The sequence below is a fragment of the Psammomys obesus genome, unplaced genomic scaffold (genome assembly GCF_907164565.1).
Source record: "Psammomys obesus unplaced genomic scaffold, mPsaObe1.curated_primary_1811, whole genome shotgun sequence".
Lineage (NCBI taxonomy): Eukaryota > Metazoa > Chordata > Mammalia > Rodentia > Muridae > Psammomys > Psammomys obesus.
This window is the reverse complement of record NW_026592509.1, coordinates 1,504,460-1,522,024: the sequence shown is the minus strand read 5'-3', so window position 1 is coordinate 1,522,024 and position 17,565 is coordinate 1,504,460. Positions and strand designations below refer to the sequence as shown.

The 17,565-nt window shown below is 51.6% G+C and overlaps 2 protein-coding genes and 5 non-coding genes across 7 annotated transcripts; all 7 read right to left on the bottom strand.

The window, feature by feature from the left end:
* Nucleotides 1–10,538: 10,538 nt before the first annotated feature.
* On the bottom strand, nucleotides 10,539–12,550 carry Rps11 (ribosomal protein S11). The gene is made up of 5 exons (XM_055613542.1): nucleotides 12,456–12,550; nucleotides 11,620–11,751; nucleotides 11,363–11,438; nucleotides 11,038–11,167; nucleotides 10,539–10,712 (listed from the first exon to the last, which is right to left on the bottom strand). The coding sequence occupies exons 1-5, from the start codon at nucleotides 12,468–12,470 to the stop codon at nucleotides 10,589–10,591; spliced, it is 477 nt and encodes a 158-aa protein (XP_055469517.1). The 5' UTR covers nucleotides 12,471–12,550; the 3' UTR covers nucleotides 10,539–10,588.
* On the bottom strand, nucleotides 11,242–11,326 carry LOC129681658 (small nucleolar RNA SNORD35). Its single transcript, XR_008720874.1, has one exon. It is a non-coding gene; the product is annotated as a small nucleolar RNA SNORD35 (small nucleolar RNA).
* A 1,660-nt stretch (nucleotides 12,551–14,210) lies between the features above and the next one.
* On the bottom strand, nucleotides 14,211–17,347 carry Rpl13a (ribosomal protein L13a). Its single transcript, XM_055613649.1, has 8 exons — nucleotides 17,283–17,347; nucleotides 16,022–16,094; nucleotides 15,759–15,824; nucleotides 15,548–15,649; nucleotides 15,266–15,351; nucleotides 15,034–15,093; nucleotides 14,691–14,813; nucleotides 14,211–14,604 (listed from the first exon to the last, which is right to left on the bottom strand). Exons 1-8 carry the CDS (start codon nucleotides 17,295–17,297, stop codon nucleotides 14,518–14,520), a joined length of 612 nt encoding a protein of 203 aa, XP_055469624.1. The 5' UTR covers nucleotides 17,298–17,347; the 3' UTR covers nucleotides 14,211–14,517.
* LOC129681657 (small nucleolar RNA SNORD35) lies at nucleotides 14,902–14,991 on the bottom strand. The gene has a single exon (XR_008720873.1). It is a non-coding gene; the product is annotated as a small nucleolar RNA SNORD35 (small nucleolar RNA).
* LOC129681656 (small nucleolar RNA SNORD34) lies at nucleotides 15,162–15,228 on the bottom strand. Its single transcript, XR_008720872.1, has one exon. It is a non-coding gene; the product is annotated as a small nucleolar RNA SNORD34 (small nucleolar RNA).
* On the bottom strand, nucleotides 15,426–15,510 carry LOC129681650 (small nucleolar RNA Z195/SNORD33/SNORD32 family). The gene has a single exon (XR_008720866.1). It is a non-coding gene; the product is annotated as a small nucleolar RNA Z195/SNORD33/SNORD32 family (small nucleolar RNA).
* LOC129681655 (small nucleolar RNA Z195/SNORD33/SNORD32 family) lies at nucleotides 15,908–15,990 on the bottom strand. Its single transcript, XR_008720871.1, has one exon. It is a non-coding gene; the product is annotated as a small nucleolar RNA Z195/SNORD33/SNORD32 family (small nucleolar RNA).
* Nucleotides 17,348–17,565: the final 218 nt, after the last annotated feature.

Below are 17,565 nucleotides of genomic sequence, written 5' to 3'. Positions count from 1 at the left end.
TTATGTTATAAAAGCATCTCTTTCTTCTCTTTTTAGTTCAATGTAATGACTCTGTGTCTGTGACTAACTATAATTAGTACAGATATGTATCACCAGTATTCTGGGCATTTATTTATTTGTTGGTTGGTTTGGTTTTCCAAGTCAGGGTTTCTCTGTGTAGCCCTGGCTCTCTTGAAACTCACGCTGTCGACCAGGCTGGCCTTGAACTCGGATCCACCTGCTTCTGACTCCTCAATGCTGGGATTAAAGGCCTATACCAGCATGCCTGGCTTATTTTAGGCTCTTGGTGGTGAAATTCCTGGAGGAGATGGGCCTTTAACCACTGGCGGAGGGGACCTCATTCCTGGAGAAGGCATGATTGTCAGTGTCTCTCGAGCAAGGGCAAGGCCATGGGTGGTCCATGGGTGGTCTCCAGCCGGGTGGAGGACCCGTAACTCCCGGAGGTGCGTTCACTCTCACTGTGGGTGGAGCGAGGTCTGAGGTTCCGCACCCTGGCAGAGCAGCGACCACAGCAGCTGGGTAGGGCCGCTTCCTTTTTTTGTTTGTTTTGTTTTGCTTGTTTTTTGAGACAGTGTTTCTCAATGTAGCCCTGGCTTTCCTGGAACTCATTCTGTAGAGCAGGCTGGCCTCTACCTCAGAGATCCCCCTGAGGTCTCACTGTGTAGTGCTAACTGGCCTGGAACTTGCTATGTGTAGATCAAGCTGGCACTTGGGAGGCGGGGCAGGTGATCTCTACAAAACCAAGGCCAGCCTGTCTACATAAGCAGCTGCAGGACAGCCAGCACTCAGATTCCTTATTTCCTCTTCGAGACTGGGGAACCTGTCCACTGGGGGTTCAACAGAACTCAGACATCTGAGCAAGTCAGACAGAAAGCCAAGGAGGCCCAGCCCGTATTTTGGCCCTTGCCCTCTGCAGTCCTCCAGTACTCTGGGTCCCCGGGAGCAGGCCCCACAGCCCTGATAAGTCCCCTGTCTTCTAGACCATTGTCCGTGTTACATGTCCCTTCTGATATCACGGAAGACACGCAGTCAGCAAGACCCCAAACAGCCCCAGCAAGTGACACACTGGCAGAGGAAAAGCTAAAAAAGACACAGTCCCTCCTAACGCCCACAGATTTGCCCCTCAGCGGTCTCCGTTGCTCTTCCCAGTTTAAACAGCGAGTGGCGGGAGGACAGTTGGCAAAGCGCTGGCAGAGCAGGTAACAAGGACCTGAGTTTGATACCCAGCACCCAAGTGAAACAGTGGGCGTGGCACACACCCATGGTCTACAAAGAGAGTCCAGGACAGCCCGGGCTACACAGAGAAACCCTGTCCTGAAAAACCAAAACCGAACAAACAAAAAAGACAAATGAATAAGTAAATACATACATGCATAACACCTGTATCACTGCCAAATGTCCACAGCCCTTGAAAGTCCCTTCCAGCACAACGCTCCCTCGCACAGACCTCCTCCTGAGTCCCAGACGCCTGCCTTATCTATCTCCGTGTGTCATATCAAGTCCCTGAGGCCAGGATGATGGATAACGACAGCCCCACGCCTGAGCTCAGCCTTTCTGGGGTGCCCCTCACATTAGCTGGGGAGACGGGGATTATCTGAAACCCTCCTCTAGGATAAGAAGCCAGCAGACGACGCTGTCTGGCCCTGACCTCATCTGGTCTTGCCAACTCCTCCACTGTAGTCAAGGTACAGGAAAGCTGTCTCATCACCGTGGGTCCACGTGGACCTGTCCCACTCCAGGAAGGTCAGACAACAGCTTCCTCGAAGGGCCTCGGGGCACCACTGCCTGGTGTTCTGAAGACACGCAGGAGAAACTCAGCCGCAAATACCTCCAGTGTGTAATGCAAACACCAAGGTTCTTTCTCTGAGCCCGAGCTGCTCTGTTTGTCCTTGTTTTCTTTTGTTTTGAGACAGGGTCTCTCAGGGAACCCGGAGCTCAAAGTTCAGCTAGACTGGATGGCCAATAAGCTCCTGGCATCTACCTGTATCCTTGCCCCCGTCCCCTCAGTACTGACTGTAAGATCTGCTCAGGCCCCAGCAGCCCCCTCCAAAGATACCCACAGACCCTCCTACTGAATGAACGAACGTAGTCTGCGGCCCTTCCTAGCCGACACTCAGGTAAGGGGAGTGTGTCGAGGTGGGAGCTGGACCTGAGAAGTAAGTTTACATCACAGAGGGTATTGGTGGTCACCAGGCTGCTGCCCTCCCCTTCCCAGGTCTTGCTGTGAAACCTTTGTCAGGCTCAGGGAAGTGCGAAAAAGATCCTACTTCTGCCACTTGGCCTGTTTCTCTCCTCAGAGGCCATCCATGCTCTTGCTCCCTGTCTGTCTGCGGCATTAATGACTCCACTAATGAGCTCTCCTCCGCAGCAATCCACCTTAGTGTCCCTCTTGAACCCTCTGAAGCCTTCGCTGGGATCACGACGTGGGATGGTGTGCCAGGTCTTTACAGGGTGCTGGGGGTCCGCACTCAGGCCGTCTGCCAGCTGAGACACGTCCCCAGCTGCTCCCTTGTGAAGCTGTGCTTTGTGGCTTTGCCCCTGCGCACTCCGACCCCAGGCCGTAAGGGAGAGACTGCACAGTCTCAGGAGTATCGGCATCGTCAGGTGCCGCTGAGCACCTGGAGTGTCAAGCCAGCATCCATCTCCCCAGACAGACCAGTCCCCAAGCCTCCTCCGCCACCTTCTGTGCCCTGAGGTCCTGCGGTCCATGACAGAGTAGGAACCCTGCTCAGACCTCACGATGACCTCCTCAGCTTGACCTCACCAGCTTGAAGTGGCTTCAGTGGCTTCAGAAGATGACCTCAGATGGGACCTTGCTGATCTGAGGTGGGGGTGGGGGGACAGGAGGGAGAGTGTTAAGGAGACTCATTTTAGCCTCAGAATAAGTTGACTTTGGCTTTCAAAGAGGCTGGCTGGGATCAAAGCTGTGGCTGCTTTTTAGCAAGGACCAGAAGCTTGAGGTCAGCAAGAAGGGCTTCCTGTCTCCACCATAAAACATTGTATTCTGAATGTCTGCATGTGTGCGTTTAGCTAGGTAATCTGCTAGGTATTTGGGATGCACTTGGGATTGAATCTAGGACCTCACAGAGTCTAGTCACTGATACCTCAGTCTTAATAGTGACTCTTTTTTTTTTTTTTTCCTTAAGGTTTCCTATTTATTGATTGATTTAGGTTTTTCAAGACAGGGTTTCTTTTCTTTTCTTTTAAAGATTTATTTATTATGTTTACAGTGTTCTGCTTGCATGTGTACCTAGAACATCAGATCTCATTATAGATGGTTGTGAGCCACCATGTGGTTGCTGGGAATTGAACTCAGGACCTCTGGAAGTGCAGCCAGTGCTCTTAACCTCTGAGCCATCTCTCCAGCCCAAGACAGGGTTTCTTTATGTAGCCCTCCCTGTCTGTCCTGTAACTCACTTTGTACACCAGGCTGGCCTCAAGCTCACAGAGATCTGCCTGCCTCTGCCTCCCAAGTAGTAGAACTAAAGGCTTGTGCCACCACCACCCGGCTCTTTATTTTATTTTGTGTGCATGAGTGGTTTGTCTGCATGTGTGTCTGTGCGTTTTTCGAATGCCCGGTGCTGATGGTGCTGATGGAGGCCAGAAGAGCATGTGGGATCTCCTGGAAATGTACTTAAAGATGGGTTCTGGGAAGTGAATCCAGGTCCTCTGGAAAAGCAGCCCATGTTCTAAACAGCTGAGTCACCTCTTTAGTCCCAGTTCTACTTTTTTCCCAAAAGTTTATTGTGTATGTATGTGCATTACTATGTGTGTATGCTGTGTTATGTGTGTCTGTGGCATGTGTGTTATTGTGTGTGTGTATGAGAGAGACAGGCAGAGAAAGAGAGAGAGCGCGCAAGTACGTGGGGTGCTGTGGTTTGGTAGAACTCATGGGCTAGCTCCCTGGAATGGTTCCTCTTCTTCACCAGGTGGATTGGGGATCAAACAGAGGTTATAAGGCTTGCACGGCAAGCACTTTTACCTCCTGAGCCAGCTCACGGCCCTAATGCTTCTCTAATGTGCACACTCAGATCATAGGAATTTTGACCCTGTGACCCATGCTTGCAGATAAGCCAGTCCCACACTGTTGAACTTATTCTTCAGCAGAGTGAGATGTCCACGTGGGGATGGCACAAGCCGCACGTATCCTTCCTGACAAGCCGTAAGCAACAACCAGGGCACAGGGACACAGCAAGACTACTCCAGAAACAGCCCCTGGACCGCCTCTGATGACAGTGCCTCTCACGTCTCAGCTCCTGTCCGGGCACCTCAGTGTATCTAATAAACTCCCTTCTGTCTTGGTGAATTCAGGCAGTGCCTTCCTGTCAGCACTGTCCTAGGGGCAGGAGAAATGTCTCCTAAATTTGGAAGAAAAAAGAACCAAAATACAGGACCTGGCAAGGCGCTTAGCGGGTAGAGGCGCTTGCTGCTAATCAATCCTGACGTCCCTGGTTCAGTTCCCAGGAACCCATATGGTGGAACAGACTAGCAAAAGTCCTCTGACCTCCACATGTGTATGATGACACATACACACAATAAATAAATGTAATAAATTGGGTGTGGTGGTGCACACCTGTAATCCCAGCATTCTGAGCCAGAGGCAGGTGGATCTCTGTGAGTTCGAGGCCAGCCTGGTCTACAGAGTAAGTTCCAGGACAGCAAGGACTACATGCAGGAACCCTGTCTTGAAAACAAAACAAAAAACAAAAAGCAAGAAAAAAGAAATAAAGCCAGGCACAGTGCATTGGTCCCAGCACTTGGGAGGCCAGAGGACCTTTGTGAAACCTACACAGAGAGGGTTCTAGGCCAGTCCAAACAAAAGAAAACAAAACAAAACCCAACAAGTCATGATAATTAGCCAAATGTCCGGTGAGGGCTGCTGACAAGGAGACAACATTCCTTCTATATGGTGGTATTTCAAAGAAAAATATAAAATTGCAGCAAACTGTGCATTAGGCCAAGCATATGTGGCCCCTGACTGCATTCCTAACTGTGAGCCTGAGGCTTGTTTGGAATTTCACAAACAAGACCATAAATTTTGCTTTCTGTACAGAAATATCTTAAGTCCCCTGTGTACTCCTGAGACCTGTGTCTTTATCAGCTCTGATCCTACCCTGAGCCTCTCAGGAAACACCCTATGAGTTCCTTTACCAAAAAGAGGTGTCGAAACCCCTTCAAAAGTGTTTGCCCAAGGCTGAAGAGATAGTCCTTCAGGTAGAAGTGCTTACTTGCAAACCCCAGGACCTAGGTTCAATCCCTGGACACCACGTGGTGGAGGGAGGGCACTGTCCTCTGGAAGCTGTCCTCTGACCACACACACACACACACACACACACACACACACACCTGACAAAAACGTTAAAGAATTTTTTGTGCACTGACTTCAGAGGCCTTCAAATCTTTTTTTTTTTTTTTTTTTTTTAAGACAGGGTTTCTCTGTGTAGCCTTGGCTGTCCTGGACTGGCTTGGTAGACTAGGCTGGCCTAGAACTCACAGAGATCTACTTGCCTCTGCCTGCCAGAGCGCTGGGATCCAAGGTGTGGGCCACCAGAACTGGCTTCAGAATCATTTACATAGCTATTGTTAAGATGCCATGGGGTTCTCTCTAGGGAAGCCCATAACTGCACTTGGATCTTGGATGTGCACCTTTCTCTCCTTAAATGTCTTTGTTGATGCCCATGCTTAAATCGCATGATGCACACACATAAGCTCAGGCACATGCAGTTTTTAATCCCTTTTTTAAAAGTTTTACTTGTGTGTGATGTGTACCAAGCTCTCAGTTTTGAATGAATGAATGTTTTAGCTGCAGTAGATGAGGGTCTGGCACGATGGCCCAGTGGGTAAAGCGCCCACTGTCAAGGCTGACCACCCAAGCTCCATTCCCGGAACCTTGGTGGCGGAAAGTGGGAATCAGTTGAGCTCTGAAAGTTCTCAGCCTCGAGTATGTGAGGTCCTGAGAGAACAGGTGCTGTTGACATGGACACAGGGCTTTAGTTAGTTTCAGACCCATAGGAAACAGGCAAAGGCTCCCCCCAGCTAGGGTGAGACCTGGAGGTGGGGGGATGGCAGAGCCTTTCCTGGCCCGTGTGTGGCTGTTGCTGGTTTGTGAGGAAGAGTCCACTGGAGCTTCCCCCCGGGTGTGTGTGGCCTGAGGCGTGCTCCCTGACAGAGACCCCCAGGTGTGCCCAGCCTCTCTGTTCAACTCTGTCTGACAAACAGTGTGCTTCCGGTGCTGCAGCTTCTCCAGCGCAGAGCCTGGCCTCCCAGCTCCAGGTTTTCTGTGTGTTTTCCCTCATTCCAAGGGGTCCCAGTCAGCTTTGTCCCAGAGGCATGCTGGACAGGAAGGCCTCCACACGCACTCCCTGGCGCAGACATGCACTAACTGAATAACTGTCTCTACAGTTTCTGTTTTTCCAGACAGGGTTTCTCCGTGTGGCCCCAGCTGCTCTGGACCTGGCTCTGTAGACCAGGCTGGCTTCAAACTCAAAGAGCTGCCTACCTTGGCCTCCTTACATCTGGGATTAAAGGTGTGTGTGCTACCTCAACCGCCAGGAGCTGGCTAATTTTTTTAAGTATCCTGGTTTTGAGCTTGGGAACGTGGTTCAGTTGGTAGGTTTCTTGCCTCCCAGATGCAAGATGCAAGATGCCTCCCTGTGTTCCATCTCACACTCCATATAACGTAACACACACTCCATGTAACATCTCAACATTCAAGAGGAGGAGGCAGCAGGATCTCAAGTTCAAGGTCATCCTCTGCCACTTATGGGCTACAAGGCCAGCTAAGAATAAGTGAGATTTTGTCTTTAAAAAAAGAAATAGGGGTGGGGCTGGGGGAGCGGGAAGAGATGGTGTAGAGGTTAAGAGCCCTGGCTGTTCTTCCAAAGGTCCTGAGTTCAATTCCCAGCAACCACATGGCTCAAAACCATCTATAATGTGATCTGGTGCCCTCTTCTGGCATGCAGGCAGAATACTGTATAAATAATAAAGTAAATCTTAAAAACAAACAAAAAAAGTGAGCTGTACTTGGTGGCGCCTACCTGTGACCCCAGCACTCAGGGAGGCAGAGGCAGGCAGATCTCTGTGAGTTCAAAGCCAGCCTGGTCTACAACGTGAGTCCAGGACAGCAAGGCTACAAAGAGAAACACTGTCTGGAAAAAACAAAAACCAAACCAAAACAAAACCAAAAAAGTGAAAGGCAGGTCAGGTGTATTGCCAGTTTGAGGACAGCCTAAGCTACACAATGAGGCCCCACCTGAAAACAGAACTGAATAACAATGAAAACAAAAAAAAAAACAGAACAAAACAGCCAGGTGTGGTGGCACACGCCCTTAATCACAGCACTTGGGAGCCGGAGGCAAGAGGATCTCTGTGAGTTCAAAGCCATTCTATTCTACTTAGTGAGTCCCAGGTCAGCCAGGGCTACGCAGAGACCGTCTCAAAACTAACAACCAAACAGTCTGCATACAGCCCGGGTTCTCACCCGTGTTAATGTCAATAGGTTTTCCCAGTTATCACAGCTCACTGGCAGCCAGGGCGTCACACCCACCCGAAACCCCACCACTTCAGAGGCTGTGGCAGGAGAATGGCTATGAATTTGAGGCTAAATTGAATCCTCTGACAGCCTGAGGAACAAAGTGAGGTTGTTTCAAAACTAAACAAGAGCCCTCTCCCAAAATAGCAGCTGGCCATCCTGCTTCCCGTAAATGTTCCATCCAAGGGTTAGCCAGGCTCTGCCTGCCCTGTCTCTAGCTGGTGGGCCTGAAGCCTGCTGTCACTAAACCAAGACCCTTGTGCTGAGTGGTTGGTGATACACACTTTGAGCCCCGCATTTGGGAGGCAGAAGCAGGAGGTTCTCTGTGAGTTTGAGACCAGCCTGCACTACAGAGCGAGTTCCAGAGCATCCAGGGCTACATGAGAAATCCTGACCCTGACAAAAAACACCAGGACCCTGCTGAAATTGCCTGGAGCCAATTTCTCCACTCTAGTCTTCTCCAAGAAGACATGACATGCCACAGAATCTTCTGGGAGCATACTAAAAAGACTCCATAGCGCTTGCTCTAAGAGACCCAAGGTCCCATAACCTTACAGAACCTCTGCATCCGCCTGCTAAGGGTCATTGTCCTTGGGTTAGGATGTCCTACTGGAACAGCTGCCAGTATGGACCCTTTGCAGATGAGGAGATTCAGGGTCTGTGGTTGGCTGAGTCACTATGAAAGGCTGCTGAGTGCTAGGGCTGCCTCAGAACATCTGGATATGGAAGTTTCATGTTTCCCCCTTCCAGGGACTGGGGGTGCAGACATGCAGCCTTACAATCTTTGCAAGAAACAGCCAGGAAGTAGGTTTGAGTCACAGTACAGGAGAACCAAGGAGGAAGTGCATGCTACTGCTGGTTCAGTGGGTAGAGGTACTACCTACCAAGCATGACAGTCCATATTTGACTGTGGGACCCACGTGATTGCGAGAACTGAATACTCTGGCCTGCACATGGGGGTCTGTGGCAGGCACACACTCACTCACACTCTGCGCACAGACCTCAAACTGATCTGTCTACCTGTTGAGTGCCGGGCTTGCTGGAACACGCCTTTAATCCCAGCACTCCGGAGGTAGAGGCAGGCTGATCTCTGTATGTTCAAGGTCAGCCTGGTCTAAAAGTGAGTCCAGGACAGTCAGGGCTACACAGAGAAACCCTGTCTCGACCCCCCACCCAAAAAAAAAAAAAAAAAAAAAAAAAAAAAAAAGATGTACACCATTGTGCCAGGCTTTATTTTTGAGACAGGGTCTTTTGTGGCCTTAAACTTCTGATCCTCCTCAGGTCTCTAGCTCCTGACTGCTGAAATCCCAGCTGCTTGCCGTTGGTTGGTTAGCCAAGCTCTTTGCTGTGGCCCCCAGGAAGGCACCTTACCTTTGAGCCACATCCTTAAATAACTCTTATTCTAAAACAGGGTCTCTGTTGCCCAGACTTCTGACAGTCTTGCCTCAGCTCACTCTCCCTGGCAGCTGGATCACCAATGCCCACCTGTGATTGGAGCTGGATAGCTGCCAAATGAAAACAGGCGCCCTAAGATTAAAACCCAAATGGGCTTGCTGTCACCTGAAATCTCATCCCTGGGGAGACAAGAGGTGGGATGCCTGTTGCCAGTGTGAGGCCACAGAGGCCAGCTAGGGACACACAGCAAGACCCTGTCAAAATAATTAAAACCACGAAGCCTCAAGCGGAGGTGCCAGGTCTGGCAGGCACTGTGGGGGTTTGAGCCTGGCAGAGGGCAACTGTGCTGAGCTCTCCAGTCAGGGAACGTGGTGTGCTCCTCAGCGGTGCAAGGAGGCCTGGAGACCAAAACTACTCTAAGGGTCATCAGGGGTCTTTCTCCCCACATCTCTCCCAGGCTTGGAAAGACCAAGCCCCAGACACGGGTGGGAGGAGACAGGGAGCTGGGCTGTTGCTGTAAACACGTGGCCCCACCTGGAACGGAAGCACCTGCGGTGAGGGGGCCCACACCTCTGAACAATGGCTTCAGATTCCTCAGGGTCCGGTCCCCCCGCAGCTCTGGGCTTGTCTCCCTTTTGGGTCTCTCCTGGGTGTCTGGCAGGCTCCCAGCTTGGGCGGTGGCCCCTGACCTGTCCCTGCCCCTTCCTGCTCGCTTTGATGCGGCCCCACTTCCTTTGACAGGAACCCCCTCCCTCAGGGCTGGTAAAAGGCAGAGGGCTGTGGCAAGGCAGTGGTGCAGCATCTCTTCCAGGCAGAGGACTTTCCTCAAGGCCCTGTCTCCCAACCCTTGTACCAGTGCTGTGCCTCAGACCCTGGTACAGGTCTGGGGGACAGGGACCTGGGGACCCCAGCAGCGGCAGCTCCAACTCCTCCCTCCAGCCACAGGACTTTCTCCCAGGTCTGTGTCCCTCCCCACACCGGGGTGACGTGGGTGCTTTTCCTGAGTGGTGTGTCCACACTCCCATATCCACACCTGTAAACCTAGGGACCTCTGCCCACCTCCCACCCCTAAGGTCATCCTCTCCCTAGACACAAGCACTCTGAAGTGGGAGACAGGGGTTCCAGAAGCAGACTGTGACTCAGGGTGGAGAACCTAGTATCTTCACCTGCAAGGTGAGTGTGGGACGCTGTTTGCTCTTCAACTGTGGGAAGATCGGAGGCCTAGAGGGAAAGCCCAGGCCGCTCTCTGGGACACTTAAGGACCTAAAACTAATCTGAGGCCAGGGGCTCCACCCTCACTTACTTCCTCCCAAGAGACTAGGGGTGGGGAAGGAACACGGGCCAGTCACCCCAGGTAATACTGGCTGGGAGCAGTGGCCCGTGTGTGTAATCCCAGCACTCCAGGAGGCAGGGGCAAGTGGATCTAGCGCATCTCTGAGTTCAAAGCCAGCCTGGCCCACAAATTGAGTCCAGGACAGCCAAGGCTACAAAGAAATCCCATCAAAAGAAAGGGAGCCCAAGGGAACGCAGCAGGAACCCCCCAGCTCAGGAAACCCCTAAGGTGAAAGCCTGACACCCACTCTGGCCCAGGACACAAGAGACTCTGAGCCTGTTAAGATAGAAAATAACTTTATTTGTTCTAAGGAGTAGGCCAGGGTCTCCTCAGAACTTCTGAAACTGCTTCTTGGTGCCAGCAGCCTTGGTGACCTTGAGGACGTTGAATCTCACAGTCTTGCTCAAAGGCCTGCACTCTCCCACGGTGACAATGTCGCCGATTTGCACATCCCTGTGGGGTTTGACAAGAAGGGGCCTCAGCAATCCCTTCATCCCCACTGACAGGCTGAGTGTGGCCACCTTGGCTCCACCCACCAGTGGTCATTCAGATGGTCGCTAAGACTAACACAGGCTAACACAGGCTATCACTTCTTTCCCAGACACTGAGCCATGGCTACCCTTGCCAGCTCTTACCAAGTAGTCCACATACTCCCAGACCCAGAAACAGCACCACCTCCTAGCTCTGCCCACAGGCTCCCCATCAGCAGCACCCCTACTTTCATCAGCTCTCCCCAGGCAGTCTTGTCCAGGGTTGGCCCAGGCTCCCAGAGAACTACCTGAAGCAGGGGGACAGGTGCACAGACATGTTCTTGTGGCGCTTCTCAAATCGATTATACTTCCGGATGTAGTGGAGATAGTCCCGGCGGATGACAATGGTCCTCTGCATCTTCATCTTGGTCACCACACCTGGGGGGTGGGAGGTCAGTCAGGGGTAGCTCAGGACTGCTGGAAACCAGTTGAGCGGGGCTCTCCCAGCTCCACTTCTGGCATCAGCTTTACCAAGCGGCTGTCTCAGCAGTGTCCTTGGGGACATCTGAAGACCATCGTGAACAGACATCATCTGCCAGTGTTCCTAAAACCACCCTTTAACTTCTCACTCACCAGACAGGATTCGGCCTCGGATGGAGACATTTCCAGTGAAGGGGCATTTCTTGTCTATGTAGGTGCCCTCGATGGCCTGAAGGGGCAAGAAAGTGCAGTTTAGATCACCACTTCCTAAGTAGAAGCAAGCATGGAGCCTCAGGGCCCCAAACTACAATTCCCAGGAGTCCCAGCGGCAGCCACTCCGAGAGGGCGGGGTGGCTGTGCCTGCACATGTGCAGGGCCACATGAGTCCCATCTGCTGGTCAGTCCTGTACCTCCTTGGGCGTCTTGAAGCCTAGACCGATGTTCTTGTAGTAGCGAGGGAGTTTTTCCTTGCCGGTTTCTCCCAGCAAAACACGCTTCTTGTTTTGAAAGATTGTAGGCTGCTTTTGGTAAGCACGCTCAGTCTGTAAGAATTAATAATCCCACGGTGAGGTTACAGGGAAAACTCCAAGGAGACCAGGGTTATAGTTTTTCCTTCTAACCTTACAGAACTCACCCTCAAACGCCAGCCACGGAGGGCCAGTGTCCCACAACAACCCCGAATTTATTTCAGCTTACACACTAGGTCCTAACACCTCCCACAGCTCGCAGAATTCTGGCCTTTCAGCAATGTTGATTCTCGCACTCAGGATCCACACCTAATGTTATTCGGACTGACCCTGGTGGGCCAAACCTGTCACACAGGTACTCGGAAGGCTGGGGCGGAATACCAAGTGCAAGACCTGCTTGAGCTACCCTGTGCCGACATTTAAAACCACAGCAAGCGTCGGGGCTGTCGGTCTATGGTAGAGCGCTCGAGTCCGCATGACGCCCGGGGCTCAAGCCCCACTAAGGAAATACACTGCTAAACCAGTCTTCCCGCGTTGCCCTTAGGCCCCGGGTTACCCAGGATGAGGCCCGAAAATCATCATCTGTTAAGTTTGAAGGACTAACTCCCAAAGCGCCTAGGAGCCCATTACTGTAGAACCAACGGCTTCGGAAACGCCTATCAGACGAAGGCACACGCAGGCACCCTCCAGCTAATTCGTAAGATAATGGAGACGCCCCAGAAGCAGCTCTACACTGAAGCGCGAGGCCCACAGACTCGGCGCCAGCCCACAGCTCGAACCTGAATGTCCGCCATCTTCCCGGCAGCCTGCAGAAAAGGGAGTTGGGCAACTCCCGGGCGTCCTTATTCACTACGCGAGGACTGGGGCGGAAGTGACGCAAGGGACAACCCTCTACGGCCTCGGATGTACTTCTCGTGCAGAACCCGCGATCCTAGGGCTGTCCGTACGCTGCCATGATGGCGGAGGAGTAAGGGATGGGAAGGGCGCGGAGCCTGTCATCTCGCGAGATCTCAGGAGCCCGTTACCGGAAGTGCCCGCCAGGGTGGGCGAGCACATCCTGAGAGTCGTAGGAGTCAGTGTTCTTCAGCAATCGAGTTCAAGTGGCTCTCGGGAACCGCGTGGTGGATCTTTCAACCGGCCGAGCGCCCAGCGGGTCTCAGCAGCCTGCTTCGGATCCAGAGTGGCTGGCTAATCATGAGCAGCTCATCTCTCTGAGCAGTATTAGCTTTGCTTTTTTCACTAAACAAAGTACACACACGTGCGTGGGTTATGGCTATTGTGTTAATTAGCACTGGTTCCACAGTAGAATATTCTGTGTCCAAGCTGCTCTTGAAATTATGTCCCTACCTACACTGGCACGACAGGTGTTTAAGAAATGCATACTAACTTTATTTGCTTTGTTTTGGACAGGGTTTGTGTGTCCAAGGCTGTCTGGCTTGGAGAACCAGCTTGGGTAGGAGACCCTCCTAGGCTCATGACCTTACCTTGTTGAATGTATGACTTTAGGATAGGAGTACAGCTAACGTTGAGACCAAGATTAAGCCAGGACTTAAGAGGCTGCAAATTTATGTGCCAGTCTCCAATATTTACCTTGCACTTCTAGCTCTGTATAGAGAACAGCTAGGGCAGTAAAGGGTGTTTTCAAAACAATGATAAGGTGTTAGATGTGCCTTTAATCCCTGCACTCAGGAGGCAGAGGCCCAGGGGCTTTTGTTTGGCCTGAAAGTTCAAGGTCAACCAGGGCTACATAATTTTATAAAATGTTCAAGACTTGAATGATACATTTGTCTCTACCAATTTGAGGTGGGAGGATGGATATCAGAGGAAATTCAAGAAACTTCTGAGCTATCTTCCTCCAGTCCATGGCTTTACAATTTATTAAGTATTAACATGTTAAAAAAGTCACCAGGACTAGGTCCCATCTAAAGTGTAATCCCAGCAGAGGGCAGAGGCAGGTTGAGTCCAGCCTGAGTTCAGGTGAGGACAGCCAAGGTTACGGAGAAACTGTCTCAAAGGCCAGAAAGTTTTTGTTCATGGTCATCCATGCCCCACCCAACAGCAGTGTGAATTAAGCAGACAGGTCAACTAAAAAACAAGATGGTTGTTGAGTACAGGCTGGCCAACTCTTTGCCTAAATTAACAGGCACACACTACTTCACTTTTTGTGGAGATAGAAATCTTAAGCCAATCTTCTGAGTTCAGAGAGCCATTCGCGGGTAAATAAAACAGGAACTTCCTGGATCATGGCATAGCAACTGCCCATGCTACCATGAACATGTTTGTTCCTGTGTGTGTGTGGGAACAACCACACAAGGTACCCTTGAATTCCCATTCCACCCCAAGCCCTAATCCTTTCATGATAAAGTAACAATCTGAACCCTAGTTGATCTTTCCCAGGTTCAAATTGGCTGATCCAACTCCCCAACTCTACATGGTTCAACAGGAGGCCAAGAAAAACTGCCTAGTATGATCTTGACATGCCTTTTGTTGGTATCCTTTGCCCCTGCCTACACAGCATAGTGCAAAGACACCTCTTTTAACAGTCAAATAATTTATTTCCACACAGACCCTCCCAGGGATTGGGAAGGAGCAAAGACAGTGCCACTGGCTGGTGCCTTCCCAGCCCAGGCTTGCTGCCCTGGGTTAGAGGAGGACAGCCCTGCTCTTTTCACTTTAAAGGCTGAATCCCAATAATTCGCACAGTAACTCAACAAGAGCTGTTTAAAGGTAACCTCTACCATGGGAGCAGTGACTAAAGCACCTTTTGTCCCCACCTCCCTGGACAGCAGTGGAGAAAGTGCAAGCCAGGCAGGCATGAGGCACAAACAGTCTTTATTGGTCTCACACCAGAAGTCCATTGGTCTTGAGGACCTCTGTGAACTTGCTGATTTTCTTCTCCACATTCTTCTCTGCTTGTTTCCGCAGCCTCTGTGGGGTGAAGGCAAGTGGCAGTGAGTGGCTGCCTCTCACCCATGGCCACCCTAACCCTGGGGTGTAGGTGTTCCTGTCCTCACCAAAAGCTGCTTCTTCTTCCGATAGTGGATCTTGGCCTTTTCCTTCCGCTTCTCCTCAAGAGTGGCTGTCACCGCCTGGTACTTCCACCCGACCTCATGAGCCAGACGCCCCAGGTAAGCAAACTGCAGGGGCACAAGGCTGTAAGAACATGGAAGGTGCCCCAGCAGCACAAGGGTGAGCTCTATTAAAGGACACTCTACTCCCAATACCCTCCTGGCATCAGCTTTGCCTGTGGCATTATCGACACTGCCTGCTGAGTGGCATCCGCAGACCATCGTGAGAAAAATACCATCATTTGCCAGTCCGGAGGTCCCACTTAATCCACTCTAACCTGTAGTTTACCTTTCTGGTAGGCTTCAGCCGCACAACCTTGAGGGCGGCAGGGACCACCATCCGCTTTTTCTGTTAGAGAAGGAGAGGGGCTCAGACACCTGTTGACCTCAGACACCTAGGAAGGAGGCTGGTGGGGCAGGCGTCTCAGCTAGTGGCGTTTTCATGAGGCTCAAACAATGTAGGTAATAGAACATCACAGACGCTGGACGCATTTACTGTGAGGCTAGGCTGCAAGGCTCACCTTGTCATAGGGTGGAGGGATTCCATCCAACACCTTGAGGCGCTCCAGGGCAGCCTGGCCTCTCTTGGTCTTGTGGGGCAGCATGCCTGTGGGTATAACAGCAGGCCTACTCTTCAGAAGGGATTAAAAATTCTTTCTTACCCCAGAGCAGGGAGACCGGCCAGCCTCAGATGGTAGTGCATGTGGAGTCATCTCATAGTAGGGAAACTCGAACATGAGTGGGAAACATCCTCATCATAGGCTGTCATATCCCTCATCCTCCGTCACCCAGACCCATCTTACCTCTCACAGTGCGCCAAAAAATGCGGCTCGGGGCTCTAAAGTGATAGGGGCCCCGAGAGGGGTTGGTGTTCATCCGCTTCCGGAGAAAGGCCAAATACTTTACTGCCAGGAGGAAAAGTGGAGGTCTCCTCAGTCCCACAAACAAATCCTAAGGAGCGAAGACCCACGCCAGCAACTCCCACCTACAGACTATCCCTCAGCCCTAACTCACACTTGTTTCTGTAGAAGTTTCCAGAAATGTTGATGCCCTCACAGCGTACAACCACCACCTTCCGGCCTAGACAGAAAAAGACCAGTTACCAGTCACACCCAGTACCCAGCAAAGTCAAACCCATGAGTCCCAGAGGAAGGAGGGGCTGGCAAGTCTCAGAGCGGTGCATGGGTTGATCTCACAGTCGTGAGACTCAAACGAAAGATGGTGATTATTGCTCATCACGGACTGCCAGGCAAACAGAGATCCTGAATGAAACTTACCCAGGAGGACCTGCTTGGCCACAATGGCCGCCAGGCGGCCCAGGAGATGGCCTCGGCCATCCAGCACCAGAACCTGTGGGAGACAGAAAGCTTAGGCCGCAGTTTGGCGCTCTCCCTATTTCATGTTATCAACCCATTGAGTGACAGGATACCTAGGAACCAGATGAAACCAGAGCCCCAAAGGGGCACAACAAACCAAGAGCACATGAGGCTGACAGCACAGCAGGCCTCAAGCACTTGCAATCTTTTAGCCTTCCTCATGTGGGGTCACTTTAATACCCTCCCAGGCCTCAAACTCTGGGCTTGTTTGGACCTACTCAACACTCACGGGCACATGTTTAAAACTCTGTATTAAGAACTTTCAGACAAGTTTAGCCATGTGGCTCTTCATCTGAGCCTCAGGTTACTCATAAACCACAGCCATCTTACAAGGAGCCCAAAACAAAACCAATTAACTCAGTACGATGGCTGTCCTGCTAGTCTAATTCTGGGGAAACAGGCCAGAAAGGTAGTGTCCAAAGCAAGACTTCCTTGACCAATATAACGTTACAGTCTTCAGCTCTCAGATATGGTGGCGTGTGCCAAGAAAGCCATTCCACAGCCACCCTCCTTATAACAATATTTCTGGAGCTTCTCCAGGTATGAAGTTCAAAATCGTTCCACAGACATTATCACTTAATTGGACTTCCCCAGCACCCTTCCAGGTATCTGAAAACAGCAGCAAACGTGCAATTCTTGACTAGCCTCAAACTCACGACATTCCTGTCTATCACCAGTGGTTGATTTTACAGGCCTCATTAATTCATCCCGTAACAGTAAAAAACTCAGGAAACACCATTTACAGGTTTAAAAGTCAAAATGCCAGAGGAACAGAAAACCAGCACCCTAGTATCACGAAAACTCGGAGCCATTTCAGCAATTTCTCCTTACCTAGGACGACACAATCGTTCGCGAGCAACCCCAAGGTCCCCCCATCCCATCGCCTGGGATGAAGCCTGTCAAAGTTCTTTCCGGGTGCTGGGAACACCAGCCCCCCTTCCGTCTACCCCGGGTCAAACGCCGCGTTCTGGTCGGCCCGTACCTAAGCACAGCGGCGGCTCCCCATGCCCACGTCACACGCCCCTCGCGTCAGAACGGGCCTACTTCGCTTAACTGCCGTCCTTAAGTCCCATCGCACACGTAGCCTGGAGCGGAGGTCCCCATTCCGCTCCCGCCTGGAGCCCACCCGACCCAAACCGCCCGGCACGCGCAGAGCCCAAACCTGCCCCTCCGCCATCTTCGGCAGCCGCCTGGGAAAGGAGGAGGTCTTGGCGCAGGGTTTCTTATCCCTTGCTGCAGGGGCGGAGGAAGTGACGCAACCGGGCTGAGCCGCATTCTCTGCCTTCTCATTGGTGGAAATGGTGTGCGCTCATGCACAGGAAGGCGGGCCTTTTTTATATTGTCCAATCAGAGGATCGTTCGAGTTACATCTTAGCGGCCATGACTGTGCGGGGCGAGGGGTCACGTGGGTCTCGAGGCCGCTTCAGATAGACAAGGCCGTCCAG